Source organism: Bipolaris victoriae (genome assembly GCF_000527765.1).
Source record: "Bipolaris victoriae FI3 unplaced genomic scaffold scaffold_18, whole genome shotgun sequence".
Taxonomy (NCBI): domain Eukaryota; kingdom Fungi; phylum Ascomycota; class Dothideomycetes; order Pleosporales; family Pleosporaceae; genus Bipolaris; species Bipolaris victoriae.
The window spans coordinates 169973-187592 of record NW_014575374.1 but is presented as its reverse complement, the minus strand read 5'-3'; the positions used below and the strand labels follow the sequence as shown (position 1 = coordinate 187592).

General features: G+C 52.4%; 5 protein-coding genes across 5 annotated transcripts; 2 read left to right on the top strand and 3 right to left on the bottom strand.

The window, feature by feature from the left end:
• Positions 1-449: 449 nt before the first annotated feature.
• Positions 450-4631, bottom strand: COCVIDRAFT_35293 (hypothetical protein; the record flags this gene model as incomplete). Its single annotated transcript, XM_014704035.1, has 5 exons — positions 450-667; positions 834-1115; positions 1167-3148; positions 3203-3949; positions 4000-4631. 5 exons carry the CDS (start codon positions 4629-4631, stop codon positions 450-452), a joined length of 3861 nt encoding a protein of 1286 aa, XP_014559521.1.
• Positions 4632-6646: 2015 nt separating this feature from the next.
• COCVIDRAFT_24205 (hypothetical protein) lies at positions 6647-7983 on the bottom strand (the record flags this gene model as incomplete). The annotated part of the gene is made up of 2 exons (XM_014703971.1): positions 6647-6748; positions 6817-7983. The coding sequence occupies 2 exons, from the start codon at positions 7981-7983 to the stop codon at positions 6647-6649; spliced, it is 1269 nt and encodes a 422-aa protein (XP_014559457.1).
• Positions 7984-9859: 1876 nt separating this feature from the next.
• On the top strand, positions 9860-10030 carry COCVIDRAFT_49423 (hypothetical protein; the record flags this gene model as incomplete). Its single annotated transcript, XM_014704034.1, has 1 exon — positions 9860-10030. A coding segment is annotated over one exon (171 nt), but the record flags the coding sequence as incomplete, so codon positions are not given.
• A 602-nt stretch (positions 10031-10632) lies between these two features.
• On the top strand, positions 10633-11290 carry COCVIDRAFT_35291 (hypothetical protein; the record flags this gene model as incomplete). The annotated part of the gene is made up of 2 exons (XM_014704033.1): positions 10633-10670; positions 10801-11290. 2 exons carry the CDS (start codon positions 10633-10635, stop codon positions 11288-11290), a joined length of 528 nt encoding a protein of 175 aa, XP_014559519.1.
• Positions 11291-14650: 3360 nt separating this feature from the next.
• COCVIDRAFT_24204 (hypothetical protein) lies at positions 14651-15058 on the bottom strand (the record flags this gene model as incomplete). Its single annotated transcript, XM_014703970.1, has 2 exons — positions 14651-14712; positions 14941-15058. 2 exons carry the CDS (start codon positions 15056-15058, stop codon positions 14651-14653), a joined length of 180 nt encoding a protein of 59 aa, XP_014559456.1.
• Positions 15059-17620: the final 2562 nt, after the last annotated feature.

Sequence of the window (17620 nt, the reverse complement as noted above, 5' to 3'; positions counted from 1 at the left end):
AGCTATTTCGTAACATCGTCGAAAAAAAAAGAAGAAAGAATCAAGAATCAAAACGATTTGTAGCTAACGCAGTACAAAAAGACATTACTGTATTAAGTGCCCGCTACTATACCGGGTGTTGCGTATGAACAACGCGCTTGGTGGGAAACAAAAATCGAGTAGACATGGAGAAACCAAGTCTACCTACTGATGCCACACAATCGTAACGAAGGCATTCAGACACATCGCGATTTCGTGCAACTTTTGGTCGGATATCGTGTGCAAGCATGCAACATGGTCCGTCGATATCCAGTACAGCACAAAATCTGCGTATACAAGTCATAACACACTGCTGTAAGATACCAAAGGTATGAGCGATGTCAACGCACAGCTCCCGAGGCCCGTGGGTAAGACGTATGCCATCTGGTATCCAAACAGCCTGCATCATCCCATGCCTCCATCTTGGCATCCTAATCCAAGACCTCCATCATCGTGGCTTTCTTTTGTTCGTCTTCGACTAGCATGGAGCGAGCACGACAGATGTCCTCGATAATATCGACGACTTTGCGGAAGCTGGATGCTGCTCCGCGCGTCTGGGTGAAGCGCGCAAGGCAGAGATTGGCGCGGCGCCCGTGTTCGAGTACGACAAAGAGTTCAATGACAAAGGAAACCGGCTTGATCTTCAAGTCTATGTATATTTGTTAGCTTCAGGCCTCGTATAGCAATGAGAAAATGAAAAGTGGCATTACGTTGCAGTGTCTGCTTCACCCTCAAAACTTCAATGTCAAACCGCCGGTTTTGAAGACGCCACCCACAGAATACAAAACATGCTTGCGATGACGGGCTGCACTTACGGTTATTTCTATCAACGCGCGCACTGATGGAATTGGACTTGCGATCCAACGCCACGTCCTGAATGCCAAAGCGCTGCCAGTCGCGCAGCAGACGAACCAAGTCCTGTCGAACCTTGCCACGACCGACTTGCAGGCACAAGGTTTTGCTAGCAGGTTTGATATGCAGGAAGCGCGATAGCCAGTTCATCTGCATCTCAGGAGGGGCGATACGAACTACATCCTTATTGCGGTCGGGCCCCAGATCGAAGTTCGACGAGATAGAAGAGGAGCTAAAGTTGATTTCTGAAGCAATGTCAGTAGGTATGAGGACCTCAACACCCTTTATTCACTTACCTCCTAGCTCCATCGGGTAATTTCCTTTGCCATTCTTAAACTTCTTTCCGAACAATGCAAGGAAACCTTTGCGAGCTGTGCCATCGCCCTTTGAAGGTTTAGAGTTGTCATGGCGTATAGGAAACTCGCTCCCATTGCTTCCATCCGATTGCTTCTGATTATGCTTTGGATGACCGCCATTCGCTAATGGCACAGGGCTCTTTTTGGTGCGATCATCAAGGCCGTGCCATGCCTCAGGGACCTGGAGTAGCCCATTTGGTTGCTTCGTGACTTGGTTTTCCTCGTCATCATGATCCTTGTTCTTTTCATCGTTGTTTCGCCGAAACCATGACTTCTTTTTCCGGATCACAGGATGTTGCTTTGCAGGCACAGAGACATCTTTGTTGAGTCTTGCTGCAGGCAGATCATGCTGCACGTCTTGGTATAGACGAACTGTAGAGTTGCTATTCAGCACAGACAATGGCTCAACAGTCACCTCTTTGGTAGCTTTCTTTGAATCAAGGCTTGCCCCACTTTTCTTACGGATGTTTAGAGGCGCCACACGATTAGGCGATCCGTTAACAATGCGAATCGTCTGCTGCTGGTCTGGTGCAACACGGTAACCCTGAGATCTAACAGGATCAGTGAAAACCCGGTGATGAACAACAGGATTCCCTAGCCCACCTCCACTGTCAATCTTCGCCTCTTCTGGGATCACATGTAGTGGTCCATGTTCAGGAGACTTCGTGGGAGCCGAAGCAATACGCTTGCCTCCAATCGCTGTAGGCATCATCAGGCGATCGAGATTCTCAAGGAGGTTGTGGTAACGTTCAGTGGTCTCATCCTCCATAATCCTTCGGGCGATTTCCGCACGGGTCTCTGCGAGCTTTCGCTGAACGAAGGTGTTTGGTGTTTCAGCTGGTGTAGGTGGAAGAGGTCGCTCTCGGGACAACCATTTAGCAGCTGGGGGAGTGGCGAGTATGCTGCCGCCCAGATTCTGCGTGTTTGGTAAAGATGTCAGAGGGCTGTCATAATTTGAAGCATCGTTATACGTATATGCGCCTGAGTAGACACTTGAACCGACAGATGATCGATTGAAAGCCTCTTCCATGACCTTGCCCAGCTCCATACTGACCTTCCGAACCTCACCCTGAATGTATTTGGTTGGGCTTTCCCGCTTATACACCTTGAGACGTGGAGTATCTGTACCAGCAAAAGCCTTTGATCTGGGGTTCGAACGGATAGTGCTAGTCCTCATGGCTGATCCATACGATCCAATAGAGGTGTGAGGTCTATGAGCCATGTAACCGGTACAAGATCCAATCTCAGTCTGCCAACTACTACCAGTAGCAGCCGACAACCGACGATCGCGCAGATGCGAGAAGCTCACACCGCGCTTGCCTATACCGCTAGGGCGAGAAACAACAGGCGGACTGCTGGGCCATTGGGAGCTCATGAGTGATGACCGTGACATCGAATGCCTCTGGACAGAAAAGGCGCGGTAAGACAGGCTACTTCGGCTCGAAGAACTGCGCGATGTCGCATGACTACGTTTAGATCTATTTCGCAGAGCCTGAATGCGTAATGAGCTGCCGTTCCGGTGTCCCAGAGCTGTAGTGGGACGTGGCTTTTCACTGCGGCTGCCGCCACGTCCGCGATGTACAGTAACATGCTGGCTGAGAGGAATATCTTCTGGACCGGGTATTATAGGCTGCCTCGAGGCTCGGTAAGGATCGTAGCTCGCTTCGGAGGCTGGAGTCTCATAGAGGCTATGCTTTGAGTAAAGATGCTCGTTATTGAGAATCGAGTAGGCGGACTGGGAGCGCTTGTTACGCTTCAATGGAAGCTCTGCAATATCCAAGGGTGTAGGTGCATGACGTATATTATGGTGATGATCGCTGTTTGAATGAGTAACAGCATACTCCGAGCTTGGCTGATAATTTTCTAATTGGTCGGCATGGTACTTGCAAAGAGCAGCGTAAAAGAACTTTTCCTGGTTTGGTCTGAGATTTTTGTCAGTGAAAGGGTAACACAACAATATGACAGAGATTACTTACTCTGAACTGATCAACTTTTGAATCAGGTTCTCTTCCTTCTCGCTATGCCACAGCGTACGCAGATATCTCAGAATGTCGCGATTAATAGTGGCCCGGTCTAGTGCCGTCCACTCAGCTATGACAGGAGAAGGGCCAGTCCAATTATCGAGGTGAGCATTGTCTCCCAAAAAGTTCAGCTCTTGTTGGTACTTGCGCAGGAAAGGATGATTCCAGATTTCTTCAAGTGATATGCGGCGCTTGGGGTCGGGCACCAAGATCTTCCTGATGAGATCCTGAGCTTCTTTAGAGATATTGTCAGGCATGACATACTTAGCCTGTGCGATATCGCGAAATAGATGCTTCATGTCGCGGTCATCACCTGAGTAATTGAAGGGGGGTGCACCGGTAAGCAGAACAAATAGGATGACACCACAGCTCCAGACATCTGCCTTTGCGCCATCGTAGGATGTAGTCCTGATGACTTCTGGGGCGGCATAATGCGGGCTGCCACAAGGTGTGGTGAGCTTCTTTCCAACCGGTTGTAAGGCAGCCATGCCGAAGTCAACCAGCTTGACTGTCATAGTGTCTCTGTCCAACAAAATATTCTCGGGCTTGAGATCGCGGTGATGAATGTTGATTCGATGGCAGTAGGTCAAAGCTGCGATGATCTGGCGGAAAACATGGACAGCATGTATTTCGATCAAACCGCCCTGTTCTTGAATGTAGGCGAAAAGCTCGCCGCCTTCTACAAACTCCATGATGAGATAGCTGATACTTGTCAGAAAATGGTCTCAAATTGAGTAATCAATGAAACTTACAGCTCATCACGGTTCTCCCAGATATCAAACAGGCGGACAATGTTTGGGTGATCCAACAACTTCATGATACAAATCTCACGTTCCAACCCAAACGGGATCACCTTGCCGTCATGGCATAGAGTTGGGTCCTTCTCGGCACTCTGGATAAGATTGGCCAAACTTAACGCCCGGACTTTCTCTGCTGTAGCCTTGGAGATGATTTTTGCAGCACCGTATTGACCAGTTCCAGAGTGCCTGACAAGCCGTACGCGTGAGCAGCCGCCTCGACCGATAGTTCTACCCAGCTGCCACGGGCCTATGTGTGTCTTGAGACGGCGGTTTGAGCTGGAAGCATTAGTGCTTGTGTTGGAAATTTCCGAATCACGCTTGGGGTTTGGAGGACGGCCTTCGCGGGCTTGAACGGCTGAGAGACGCTTGTTTTCTGGAGAACCCAGCTCGTTGCGAACTGCAAGTGAAGCATTTGCGACTACCGAATCTTTTTGAGGGATCTGCTGGGGTGCAGAGACTGGTTTGTCTCTATCGACCTGCTTTTCATCGCGTTGCTGGCTGTATAGACCCTCGTTAACGCAGTTTGTGACGTCTCCAAGGACGCGGCGGCGAGACGGTGGACGGCCATGGAATGCGGAGTCCATGTTCTTGGGCTAGTGAATGCAGTTGTCAAGGCGCTGCCCTCGAGTAGTGCTGCAGTAGCGATTCTACCAGACGAGTAGGCTGCTAATTAGGCTTTCTAAGATGTGTACAAAGAGCGTGTGGTATGAGTGCAAACGCCAAAGAAACCAGTAGTCAGTGTTGTGGTAAACAAATTGGCTGTGCTTGGTGGGGCTAGGCAAGTGCCATGAGCGGGATGCTCTTGTGTTTGTTTACTGTTGTCAGTGACACTGAACGCGTTGGACAGTCGAGAGCCAGCAAGGTGGTACACTGGTGAGTAAGGGAGGAGTGGGTAGGTCTGCACTGCCAATTGAGACTGCAACTTCTCCCAAACAAAAAAGCTAACAAGTAGTTGGATGCATACGGTGAGGCGGTTATACAAGGGTTGGTGTGGAAGTATCACGAGTGGTAGGAGGGGGAATTGGTGCACAGACGGACCCTGATGGAAGCGTGACCGAATGCAAACGCTGTCGCGGCAGGGCTCGCGTCGAGACGAGTTGTAGGCAGTTGCAACCGTCATAGGCAAGAGCGCGTGGTAGATGCATAATAGTGTATTCAAGAAGCAGTGGATATGGCACAAATCTGGAGCGATGGATAGCAAGCATTGCTCGTAGTCTAAAAATAAAACGGGGAGAATAGTTTACTTGGTTGGACAAATCGGAATGTTTTCGTTGTAAAATCACAATATTGAGGATGAGAGCATTTACCTTTCACCTTGCCTACCATGGGTGCATAAGACTGTGCCGTGTAGGCTAAGAAAGCGAGCTGTAGCTTCTACACCAACCCTTGCGATAGCAGTAGTCTTACATGCATGTCTAGCAATCGCAGAACTTTAAAAAAAATCTATTTCTGTACGAAAAACATACACCAAAAGCATAATGGCACGTGGTTGCGCGTATTGCTGACATGACATGAAGTCAAGTCAAAAATGGATCTGGAGCTCGACCCGCAGATCGCTCCCTCCCCCAACTTAATGCGCGGGACATGCCGTCGCGATCTCCATTCCTTGCCCGGGTTCATGGGTGCGCTGTACAACCGGGCCGGTCCTGGGCACAAGCAAACAGGTAAGAGAAGGTTTGATTAACATGCGGAGTCGACTTTATTAGGGAAATATTGCATGTAGTGATATACCCCAGCCCCACCCACCTGCTACAGCTCCACGCTTACTCTAGCCCTCTGCCATGCCTATCGTAAACGTGAGCACATACGCACGGTGCAAGGTAATCCACTGCATACATGGACATAATCAACATGGAGATGGCTGTATATCGGAAAATTATGCATTTGGAAATTCATTTGTTGCTTGCGCCGCTGATACACATGTATATATGCACTGTAGAAGAAACATGACAGGATGATGTTGCTTGCGATGCGAACAAAAAAGCAGTGGGGCGTATATTCCTATCCCTTTTTTTTTTGCAAAACATTACAGCCCAATATGGGAGATGTGAACCTTCCTCAGACGCGCGTCCCACTCCGTCAGGAAACCTTCCTCATTCGTACAAAGCCCAAAACAGAACAAAACACGCAGCGACTGGCTATGGAAAACGCAAATCGAGCAGACACAAACACATACTTCCCCCGCTGCATACATGGTATACCTGATAGATACAGAGTCTGATCCGACCCAAGACCGAGAAACATCCAAAATGACCAAGAGGTATACGCGCTCCAGACAAAGACAGAGATGGAAGGAAAAAGTGAAATCAAGTAGACGTAACATAAACAAGGGAGAAGAACGCGCATAAGAGAAAAAGACATGTAAAACTCCCATACATGTCTCAAGGGTGTAAATCTCCCGTAAAAAAAATAACATGAATACCATGACAAGTCGTGACCAGAATGCTTTGCTCAGCCGTAGTAACGGTGCTCCCTACAAGAGGTATGCACCGAAACCTTGGAGGAGAATTCCGTATAAGAGGGTGTAGATAATACAATAGAAGTGAAGTAAAGGGGCCGAAAGGGGCTTCTGGGAAGAAGCTGTGAACCGCGAGACGGATTATGAGTGGGATTTCAGATCTTCTGCCCGTGGAGAGTGACTTTCGCGCTTGGTGTCGTTTTCGCCGACAACTTTTCCACAGCCTTTGACGAGGATGTGTCTCTGTACGAATGCGTTAGCAGTCTGTTTACATACACGATAGATAGTACATGGAGAAGAAAAAAACATACCTTGAGCGCATCTTTCCTAGAAAAACTCTTATCACAGTGGTTGCAAGGGAAAGGCTTGACCGCAAGATGTATCCTCTTGTGACGCTTCAGATCGTGATTCCTGTTGAAGCTCTGTGGGCACTGATCACACTTGAATGGACGATCGTTGGCAGTTGGTGGTTGGTGCTGGGGATGTCCCAGGAAGTGTGGCATCTGCGCAGCGTGTCCACTGTTGAAGCCAGACATCATGCCGGGGTGTCCAACAAGCGCAAGGCCTCCGGCAGGGTTCTGAACATTGGAAAAGACAGGCGCCTGTCCTCCTCCATACTGCAAAGATGGCCTTTGCTGGTATTGATAAGGAGAGTGCGCTGGGTTGTTGGATGGGATCGATGGGATCGGGCCCTGCGACACAGCTGGCGACATGCGCTGCATCGAACCACCAGCGCTGATGGGGCTTTGCTGCTGACTCAAGGTTGGCGATGGTCCAGTCGAGTAGGGAAAGTTTGAGTGTTGCGGTGTTCCTGAGTTATGGTAGCTGTAAGTAGGGGTTGGGGGCTGAGGTGGCCTGAACGAGTCCTGGCTGAGAGCGGGCGACTGCTGTGGTCCAGAAGAGGAGACGGGGGTTTGATTACCCATCATCTGCTGATGGTGGTGATGCTGTGTAGAGATGGAAGGCATGCTTGATCCGTTGGACGAAGGCGTAAAAGGTGGAAGTTGCTGGGTCATTTCATATGGTGGCGGATTCAGCCCTTTGCCTAGTGAGTCCTGTCGTCCGAGCTGGCCCTCACCACGCGACGGAGCGAACATACCTCCTCGGGCTTGTCCGTATTGGTTCTGCTGGTGATGCGCAGTCTGATAGCCATACTGCGCAGCGGATGCTTGCGCAGGCGGAGAGTAGATGTACTGGCCGTTGGAATAGGCCATTGTTGTGGAATATTGTGAGCCAGCTGCTGAAACTCCAGTTGAGCTTATTACGTCACTGTGATTAGTGTTTGGTGGAGTCAGGAGGTTGCCAACGCTGGCAATAGTGACTGGAGACTGCTGCGACTGTGAAGCAGTAACAGTGTTGCTGAAAGGATATTTGTGCATCGGTGGCGGTGGCAGCTCAAAACTGCCGAGTTGCTGGGCGTGAGGTCTCCGCGCTGCAAAGCTAGGAGGTGCACCCATTGGGTCAGACCCAGGATGCATGGAAGACGGATGAGCCACGGCAGCAGCCACGTTGGCGGTTGTGTTCCGGGTAGGTCTTGTTGACCTACCTGCTTCGGATGGAGGAGAACTTGGAGGATATTGCAGCGGCGACGCTACAAATGACTGAGTGGTGTAGTGGTCAGGATTAGACCAATACGGACCACGTAAAAGCTGCGAGTCCACAAAGGGTAACAGACAGCTTGAAGTTCAAGGGCGTAGTGGTGAAAGCTGGAGGGGGGCTCAAGTCCAAGGGGAACAAAGAGCTGATGATAGGCAGGGAGTGAAGGAAAAAGGGACTTGTAGAAAGAACCCTCTAAAGTACACAAATGTCCTGTCGGTCTGTAGAATGGCAATGGTGTGCGCCGGTTGCTAGTCTGTCGATGTGTCCGAGGGCTAACGACTGGTCCGAGCAATGGTACCTGCGCTGATTGAGGCAAACGGTAATACCAAGGTACGCACGTCTGGCCGTAAAGAATTTGACCAAGTCTCAGTCGCTGCGACTTGTTAGTGCTGCTCGTCGTCTCAGGTCGAGGAGTGAGGGCGTACAAGAGAGCAAAAGCAGATTCTCGTGGAACTGTGGTTGATGTCTAACACGAAGTGTTCGGTAGGGCCCGATTTCCTGGTTGCGCAGATGTAGTGCTACGTAGGCTGTCACACAGTATCTGTGTATGAGGGTTTTGGGTTCAACGACAGTGGCTCATGTGCTCTGACTGTACTGGTGTTATAGTCCGACACTGATTGGGGAATGCTCCGGATTGGCTCTGTGTTCTCCGTTGGTACTTGGACCCAAGGCTGTGGATGGAGGCGTGTGATTCCAGATGAGGATGGAGACGACAAGAGGTAGTCACAATCAGCGTACTTTACGGAGGCGTTGCAAAGTGGCTGTGTTGTGCGTTGGGGAGGGGTGATTTAGTGATGGTTTGGCGGGGAGCAAAGGTGAGCCTCGTCAAGTGTTTGGCAGTGGTGGTGGTGGTAATGGTGGAGTTGGAGGCGTGTGGAGTGGCGATCACTCCTTGTTAAGCTCAAGACCTGGGCGCCCTAGGAAGGAGCGATGGCGGAGAAGGCTGGAACCTGGGTGGACTAAGAAGGCTTTGTTACCGCGAGCGAGTGGAGAGCGCTGGGTCTTTACGTATATGTACGGCAGGCTAGGGTTGTCAGGGTTGGTGGGCTCGCGTGGCTGACTGGCGCGCTGGGGCTTTTGCACTATCAAGGGCTCAACCAGGCGATAGGGACCGTCCAAGCCTTTTGAGGATGATCTGGATCGGGATGGGAGATGAAGAATCAGCCCAAAAGCCAGCCTCAGGTGAGGGTGCGGGAGCGCTACTCACAGACGCACTTTGTCACAATAAGGCAATGCAAACGAGGCACGGCAGAAGCAATGCGACGAATGAATAATAAACCCACACCGTTCAGACTCAATTTAGAGAGCTAGACGAACATGGGGCCGCACACAGCAATGCATGACCAGGGGGGTGAAAGCACCTACCATAGCCAGACCCTGTCGGCAGACCATCTGTCGGAGTAAGTCCTGCTGGCTTGCGGGACGGCTTGGACCAGCAAAGTGGGCGAGCTCATGGCTTGCGCCGGACCGCAGAGCGAATGGACGTTCGCTGTCAGCACGTTCACTAATATTGATGATGATGCTGCTGGATGATGGTCACTATGATGGGCAGCGCATATTGCCGGGGGGAGGCGGATGGGCGTGAGGGGGGGATTGTTTGATGCTGGCACAAGACGACGGGCGGGTGGCGCGAGTGGACAGATTTGGGTGGACATGCGGCTCTCCTGACCCAGGCTTGCGGCACGACAAGAGACAGACACACGGCGGAGTGCTTTTGTCTGCCCCCTCCCCCAAGTACCAAGGGTCAGGAGCACCCCCAGAGCGAGTGTAATGTGCGTCGGGACTGGCGCCAAGGGGACCTGGGAGAGCCTGATGGCGCACGGACGCGGTCTGGCCCAAGGAGCGCCCGGAGGGGTGGTCAGAGAGACAAAGCCAAAACTCTACAACAACCCTTCCCCCCTTTGCTCAAGCCCACCGTTTGTGAAGGGCCAATGGCCGTTAGCTAGCAGTGCTACCAGACTTGGCCAGAGCGATCGTCGTGATGTGCAGATGGGGGGCATGGGAGCGCTAGGCGAGTGGACAGGAGTGCTTCAGTGCGTAGAGTAGCAGCAGCAGCAGACGTCGGCCATCCATGACGCGCTGCACAATCACATTTCCCAGGGCTCAGCGTCAACTCCGGTGGCTATGGGTGTGCCCGCGTGTGTGTGTGCGTGTCTGGCGAGCGAGCGAGAAACAAAGTGCAGCTGGAGGATAGACATCCCTGCGGGTGGTCCAGTTCGGCGACCAGAGCTGCGGCCGTGCTTTTACCGCTTTCTCATGTTAGCTGACGAGATGGCGCTGTGGAAAACGGGCCCAGCGCTAGCCGAGAAGGAGCATGACGGCCAGCTGCACATGATTGCAGTGGTGGGCTGCCGAAGACGCTTGAGCATGTGTGTTTCGAGGTAAGATGGGGGGTGGGTGTATGGATGCCAAGCAGCCGATCGACGCGATACCCGTTCCCTGTAGGCTATAGGGTAGGGATAGTAGGAAAAGACATGAATTGCGGAGCCATTGCATGAGGGTCGGAGCGTCATTGCGGAAGGCTGGTGATGGCGTCGAGAGCGAAGCCATTGGGCGGAGCAGCAAAGTGGGTGACGGTCTAAAATTAGGCGAAGTGGTATATTGCTTAGGGCACGTGTGCGCCTGCAAAGGGCAAGGTGGAATAAGCAGCGGCCTGGGTCCCTGCCCGCCTCAATCTCGTCCCTCACCACTCGCAGCCCACTGCCGTCGTACATTCTTCCTAGACGGGCGCCTTTCCACGTGGAGGTGCATTGGCTATACGTTTCCGGCCCATTGTTTTTGCGCGCGTCTGCTGCCGTCGCCTGGGGGGCCTGTGATGGGATTGGTGCCGGTCCAGCCAACAGCGCGCGACAGACTGCGCAGGCACACACACACATGGCTGCTGTCACTGCTGGTCTTGTACCCACCTGCAATACTGTTGGTGGTGGTGGTAATAGCAGCGGTAATGGTGGTGGTGGTGGAAGCATGCATATACATGTCACTTTGTCCTTGTGCTGTGCAGTCACGTCAAATCAAGGCTGGGTGCAGTGGGTGCCGCCCGCCTTGCCAAAGGGCCTTTCCCGGCGGCCTGGTTTGACCAGCTGGCGGAACAAGAGAAGAACAAGGAACCGGGGACGACTCCGCGGTCGATCCGACTCTGGGTTCGTCTGGATAATGGCAGGCCCCGTGCTGGCGCTGGAAGGCTGATGCCACAGACCATTGTTTTGGGGCAGCCGCTGCGACGACTAGCTCAGGCGTGCTGCAGGGCCAAGCGCACACAGATGGCGTAGCCGCGGGCCTTGTCCGGCTCCTCGTACGCTGTCGGGTTGCCGTGTGGGCGTCGTCACAACGTGGTCAAGCCCTGCCACTGTCCAAGTACGTATAGTACTTACTATACATACATACGATTATGTACGTACACAGTTGCCCGTGTATAAATGAACAAACACACGTACTTACTATATCCCACCACCCACCCCCGCCCATGTCTGTCTCTGCCTATGCTGGGGATGCCGGATATCGACAGGGGCGGTGCAGCCGAGTGTTGCAAAAAAGGTAAAAAAGAAAACAACACATGTCCAGGGCTGCGCAGCGCATCGCATCGCACGCAAGACGGCATGCTCCCTTTCATCTCTCAGCGTGTTTTGTCACTGTGATGGGGATGCGAGGTTGGGTCTAATCCTGGAGCTACCCAGCCAATCACATACGCGGATAAGCGAAACCGGAGAAGGTTTCCTGATTCGCTTGATCGGCTGTACCAACACACACACACACACACCCTCACCCTCCCTCTCCCACCTGCAACGCTCTTGATGGCTGGACGGGGGCCTGGAGCCTTTGAGCGCGCCGGCAACCTTTCAACGCATCGTCTCGCTTGGCTGCTCCAACGCGCTTGTGCTTGTTTGCACCTGCTGCAGAGCAAGTACAGTTACGAGTGCGAGTACAGTAGAGTGTGTACTATCGACGCAGCTGCACGCTCTCGCACTCGCTCCAGCCAGGCAGCCAGGCAGCCAGTGCCCCCTCCCTCCCCCTACGCCCTGGACAAATCCGAACCCCACTACTACACATCGTCATGTCATCATCCGCCCGCCTGTCACCAGCCTTGCCCGCCCCATCTAAATGACTGCTCGCTCGACTGTTTTCAAGGCCACCAGCTAGTACAGTAGGCATTTTGCTTTCACACGGCGCCGCCAGCTCGTCACATCGCTCACCCCTCCCTCGCTCCATCCACCATGCCTCCCGACGTGACGGCCTCCCCCTCCCCCCTAATCGGCCACCCGTCAAGCCAGATCAACGGCTTCCCCCGCCGAGCTGGCTACGCTAAAGGTCCCGCCCGTTCTACCCTACCGATCTCTCTGCACAAGCGTCTCAGGCGTTCGGGGTGCCCGTGGCCCCACATCTCTCTAGCCCTTGATAACACGCGGGTTGCAAGACCCAACTCAGTGTCTGGCTCTAGCGTAACCAGCTGGCCCCCCTTCCCCGTCACCGCCAAGTCCACCCATCCCAGGTCCGGAGTCTTGTTCCTCTAGCCGAAGACGCCTGCCTGTGCCCATGACGCCCACGACGCCCTAACCGCCCCCCTGGATCTCCGTTGACGCACTGCCTGAATTGCCAGAAGCAAAACCGCTCTCGCTCTCGCGTCGCATCCAGTCCGTATCCGAAGGCTGCGGCGGCCACGTTGTGAGCCGCACCTCCTCTCCCACCGCCCGCAAGCCCACCCGCCTCAGCACAGTCATGGCAGCCAACGCGCTGGGCTTCACCAGTGCGCTTCTTTTCAAGCCGTCTGCAGCCTCCTCAAAGAACGACTCCAGGGCCTCGTTGCTTATACACAGCCTGTCGTCACCATTACCATTCTCACTGCGAACGCGCGTGTGTATACATTATGTGTCTTGTTGCTTGTTGTGTTCACGGCCGCGGCCTCGTCACGGGTCACACCAGCCAAGGGAGTATATTGCACCAGTCAGACTGGCCGGCGTGTTGACAATTACCTGCTTGCGTGACTGAGTCGCTGTGAAATGACGTCCTGTACCCCCCACGTTACTAAAGTTTCCAGCTCTGGACTCAATAGCTTCGTCTCCTGCGTGATGCAGCCGAAAGAAAACAACCCAAGGTTTGGGCCTCAAGATTTCCGCTACCAATTCGCGACTAGGGCTAGGGCTCGGGTTCGCCTCGCCTCCCCCTGCTCTACCCAACTTGACCTGTGTCAAACTACGTTTAGGCCAGCTCCCATCAACCTGCATACTTGTTTTGTCGCTTCTAACCGCTCTGGAACGCTTCCAACACGGCCATGATATGATTACTAGTCTTGGTCAGCCCGCTCACGAGCGCTAGTTTCAATCCCTTCTCTATCCTGGACCGAGTGGCAGCATGCTTCCACTGCCGCGCAGCTCGTCCGGCTCAGCCTGGCCTCGCTCTCCCTTCCCCCCCCCATTGCCGGCAAAAACTCGCCGCACGCGTGCTGATTTCCCCGAGCAAAAGCTGCGTACGTGCCCATTACGTTCATGTTGGAGTCACGGCCATGCCGTGAATACATACAAGCCCAAGCTTTGTATGTGCCGGCATCGCATCCGGTCTGCTAAGACTGTACCTGCATCAAAGGCATACCCTCAACCATACGTCTGTGTGGCGGACGCCATCATCTCAACTCCGCACCCAGGATCTCGCTGATCTTTGCCAGCCACCTTGTTCTTTGCCTGAACCAGGACGCACCACTTATTATGCCCGCTAAGCTAAACGCCCGCAAAAGCCTTCCCGTCTGGCAAGTGCGCCACTGATCGATGATGTACACAGGGTACACCGTTGTACGATATTTTGCTGTCGTCGGAGGATAATCCGCTTTGGTCACCAGTTGACTGCCGTTGCCGAGTCTTTTGCCCACTTCCGGACGGTCCAGCCAGAAGACGGCCATTTCTGACTCGCCCATGCAAGTTTTGTTCCATCATGGGTCGAAAGAACACCTGATGAGTTGCATCTAGATGGGGTGCCCAGGTGCGCAGTCGACCGGGCGCTGACACAATATCTGTCAACAAAATAACATGCACAGGTGAAACGCTATTCGCCCAAACATGTAGTAGTCGCTTGGCTGTCGGTCATCGAGGCGACAGCCAAATCCTTCTCGGCTGTTCGTGCATCCATATTGGTGGACAAGCGCGCAGTCTGCAAAATCTCCGCCAATGGTCTGGGTCCGGCATTCCCAAGGCCGACCAGCTCTCCACACGCTATCGGGTGGCCTGGACCAATCATGAGCAGCCAGTATCGCTCTCTTGGTTTCATCCATCCATTCTCGTAAAAACGTGCATACCCTGACGCTATGCTCTCAGTACTATCTCTCGACGATGCTCATCTGCTCGTACTCTACGCACGCGCGCATCCCCCAACGCCATCGCACTGGAGAGTAATTGGACTACGCTTAGGGCGAGGCGACATAATATCAATCCGACCTGGCCTGATGCTACAACTCACTCTGCATATGCAAGAAATGCCCAACTCATCCAATCAGCGATAGCAATTTTTGCTTTTTCCATTTCTGTCACCGTTTTCGCAATCTTCCCACGCTTCCTCAACAAGTCATGTCTCAGTCTGCCGGATGAAAATCTGCTCGGCTGCCTCGTGAGAATGCATACATGTCGCTGAGTGTAACATTGTTAGAGTTGGTTGCTTATGTGTGTGGCAGCTGCAAGGAAATCACCGTGCTGTGATGATTACATATCTACACAAGCAATGGTATTCCTTGCGAGATCGCCAATCCCGTGTACCAGTATCCAAGCACGGCTGCCTGTGATTACTGCGGCTTACACTTGACGTGCAGCAAGGTTAGCCCCAAGCACGATGGCTACAACCAGAGCACGCCGTCTGACCTCCAACCACGCCTTGGCGCTCGTTGGTCCCGGTTATTCGGGGGCCATTTTGGCCCTGCTTTCGCTTGGTATGCTTGTTTGTGAGAGTGGCTGGCTTTCGTTGCTGCAACTCACTCATTGTCGGGCGTCAGGTAGAGAAGGATTGCCAAGAAACACGGCACACAATCACCAAGTGGGCTTGCGGCGGCGGCGGTGGTGGGTGCGTTGAGCGCACTACTGTGTAGATGGCGCTTCGGAAGATGACTTTGTCCAATGCAAGCTGTCCTGCTTCATCCCCATTCGAACAAGGCGCTTTTTTCATTCTTTGAGTCTTTGGCGATGGCGAATACCAATGACTACGGCGCCCCATAATTGGAACATGCAACAAAGTTGGCCTTTTCCGGCGGTATCCCGTATAGAGAGGTGAGCTGATGGGCTGTGCTGCCTGGCGACTAAAGTACAGATGAAACTTTCCGCACGCAGTTTTGTCATCCAACAGGCTATGACAAACTTTGATGCTGATGAGGGGCCAGACCGATAAGAGCTCTTTTCGGGTCTCCTTCATGCCGCACGAGGGAGAAAGAGTCCCTTTTCGGCTTCATAGTAAAGTCAGAAGACTAGCTGCTCCGCTTGAACATAAGATACCGGTCTCGATAACCTTGTCCTGTCTCTAAACCAATACATGTGTTGAGTGTGCATGTACACTCAGCTTACATCCTCAGTGTTTCGGATTTGGAGAAGCAGAGATGCCAACTCGGTACTTCCTCGATTTGCTTATACGATGATCCAACGACAGTGGAGCCCGGAGCAACTGATCAAGCAAGGGTTTTTTTCTTCCTTACTTTTGCTTTGATACCCACAGTTTGTCTCACTTTGCTAAGAATATGCATATCTGTATTGATCATCTGCGCTTGCGTCTTTGGATAGAAGCAGAAGCAGGACGGGGCGTAAGTGCCCAGCTTGAATGGATGCAGGCTTACCTGAGCGGAGTCGACAATGTTACAGTCACGCTTGACTTACTGTAACAGAATTTAACGTCACAGGGCCCAGTTTCACATCGATCTGTACGTTGAACACGTGTCCAGCTTGTCTGGCCATGCTGAAGAGTTGCAGTGTTATGAGCAACTTGTTCATCGAGTTCCTCCCTCCAGATCGGATCGCCACTTGCTCCGATAAGAAGACGAGAACGCATTTGAAATCGAGCATCACCTAGCCTGAGGCGGGATACCGAGTTACCGCTCTGTCATCGACCATCCGAATCGCAGCGTGATCAGGTTTCATGGCGAGACCGAACTAGTTGCGTCAGGCTGAACCTGTGTGGCATGCTATGCAATCCATCGTGACACACATACATACACGAAGGCCTTACAGGGGGTGGATTTTGTTGTCGCTTGTAGACCGGTGCTGACCATTAGGCCCCCTCCCCACTCTGAGTTAACGCTTGCCCTTGCATCGCGGTTACGTACTTGCCGAATTAAGTCTTCAATGCGAAGAAAAGTAGACAGACACGTCACATTAGCTGTAAGCGCTGATAGTGATTGCTGTGTATTACTTTGGTGTTTGGATGGCCGGTGAGTGTGCTGACTGTCTTTCAGACTCAACCCTTTTTTTTTGCCTTATTTAGTTGTCTGTCATGACAGATGGGTCTGATGTAGTATGAGAGCGTAATACTGAGTGAATTTCTACTTGAATAGATTTTATTGCGGTTTTCAGTCCATTTCTCGGGTAAGTTATTGTAAGAGAATAGGCTGATAGGCTCATAGCTACACTTGCTGGGCTTGTAACGTCACATTCCATCCCACCCTATAATTCTCTGTGTTTGTAAAATCACAGTCTATCAATTGATTGGGCATTCCACAGTTCAGAAGATACGGCTGTCTTGGAGCCGTACAACGTTGACAGACCCCATACGGATTCCCCTTCCTCTCCACCGGTAGACAAGTAGCCTGCTTCACTCCAAGCCTTGAGCCGGCCATTTCAAAATCCCATATACGTCACATCAAGCTAGACTCACAAATTAAGCAAGAAACTGCAGCCTACAGGGCCTCATAACAAGCCCCCAAGCCCCAGGCCAGCCAAAAAAAAAGAAGGGCGCCGCCGCACTGTCCAAATGACGTTACCATGCCCCCCCTTACCATCTCAAAGAAATAAACGCCCACATCCCGCGTACAGGCAGGTATACGCAGAACAGTACAAGAAGCAAGTGCCAAAAACTACCCAAAGAAGGAAAAACAATTCAATCACTGCACCTCGTATCGGCCTTTTGGATCTTCACTGCATCTCCTCAATGGCTTGTTAATCCTGAATGGACAAAAAACCAAAACAAGTGGGGGGGTGCGGCAGGGGTTCTATATCCCTCTTTCTCTCTATTCCTTCTTTTTTTTCACTTCCAAGCTGATGTATACGGGATCCGTGGGCAAAGCAAAGGAAAGAAAAAGCGGGGTGGGGTGGGGGGTTTGGATACACGGAATCTTCTGGATGAGATGGTAACGTGTGATTGCCGATATGGTGAAAGAAGGAAAAAAAAAGATCTGAGCGAATTTCTGGAAAGATTGCCATGGTTTCGCGTGCTACTAGGTGTAGGGGAAGATTGGTTCTACTCTACCGGTTTTGGTTTGGGTGGAAGGAGGGTGTGTGTGTGTGTGTGTGCTCCCCGCGAAAAGGCGAGAAAGGGAAGGGGGAACGGTACGGGTAAGCTCCG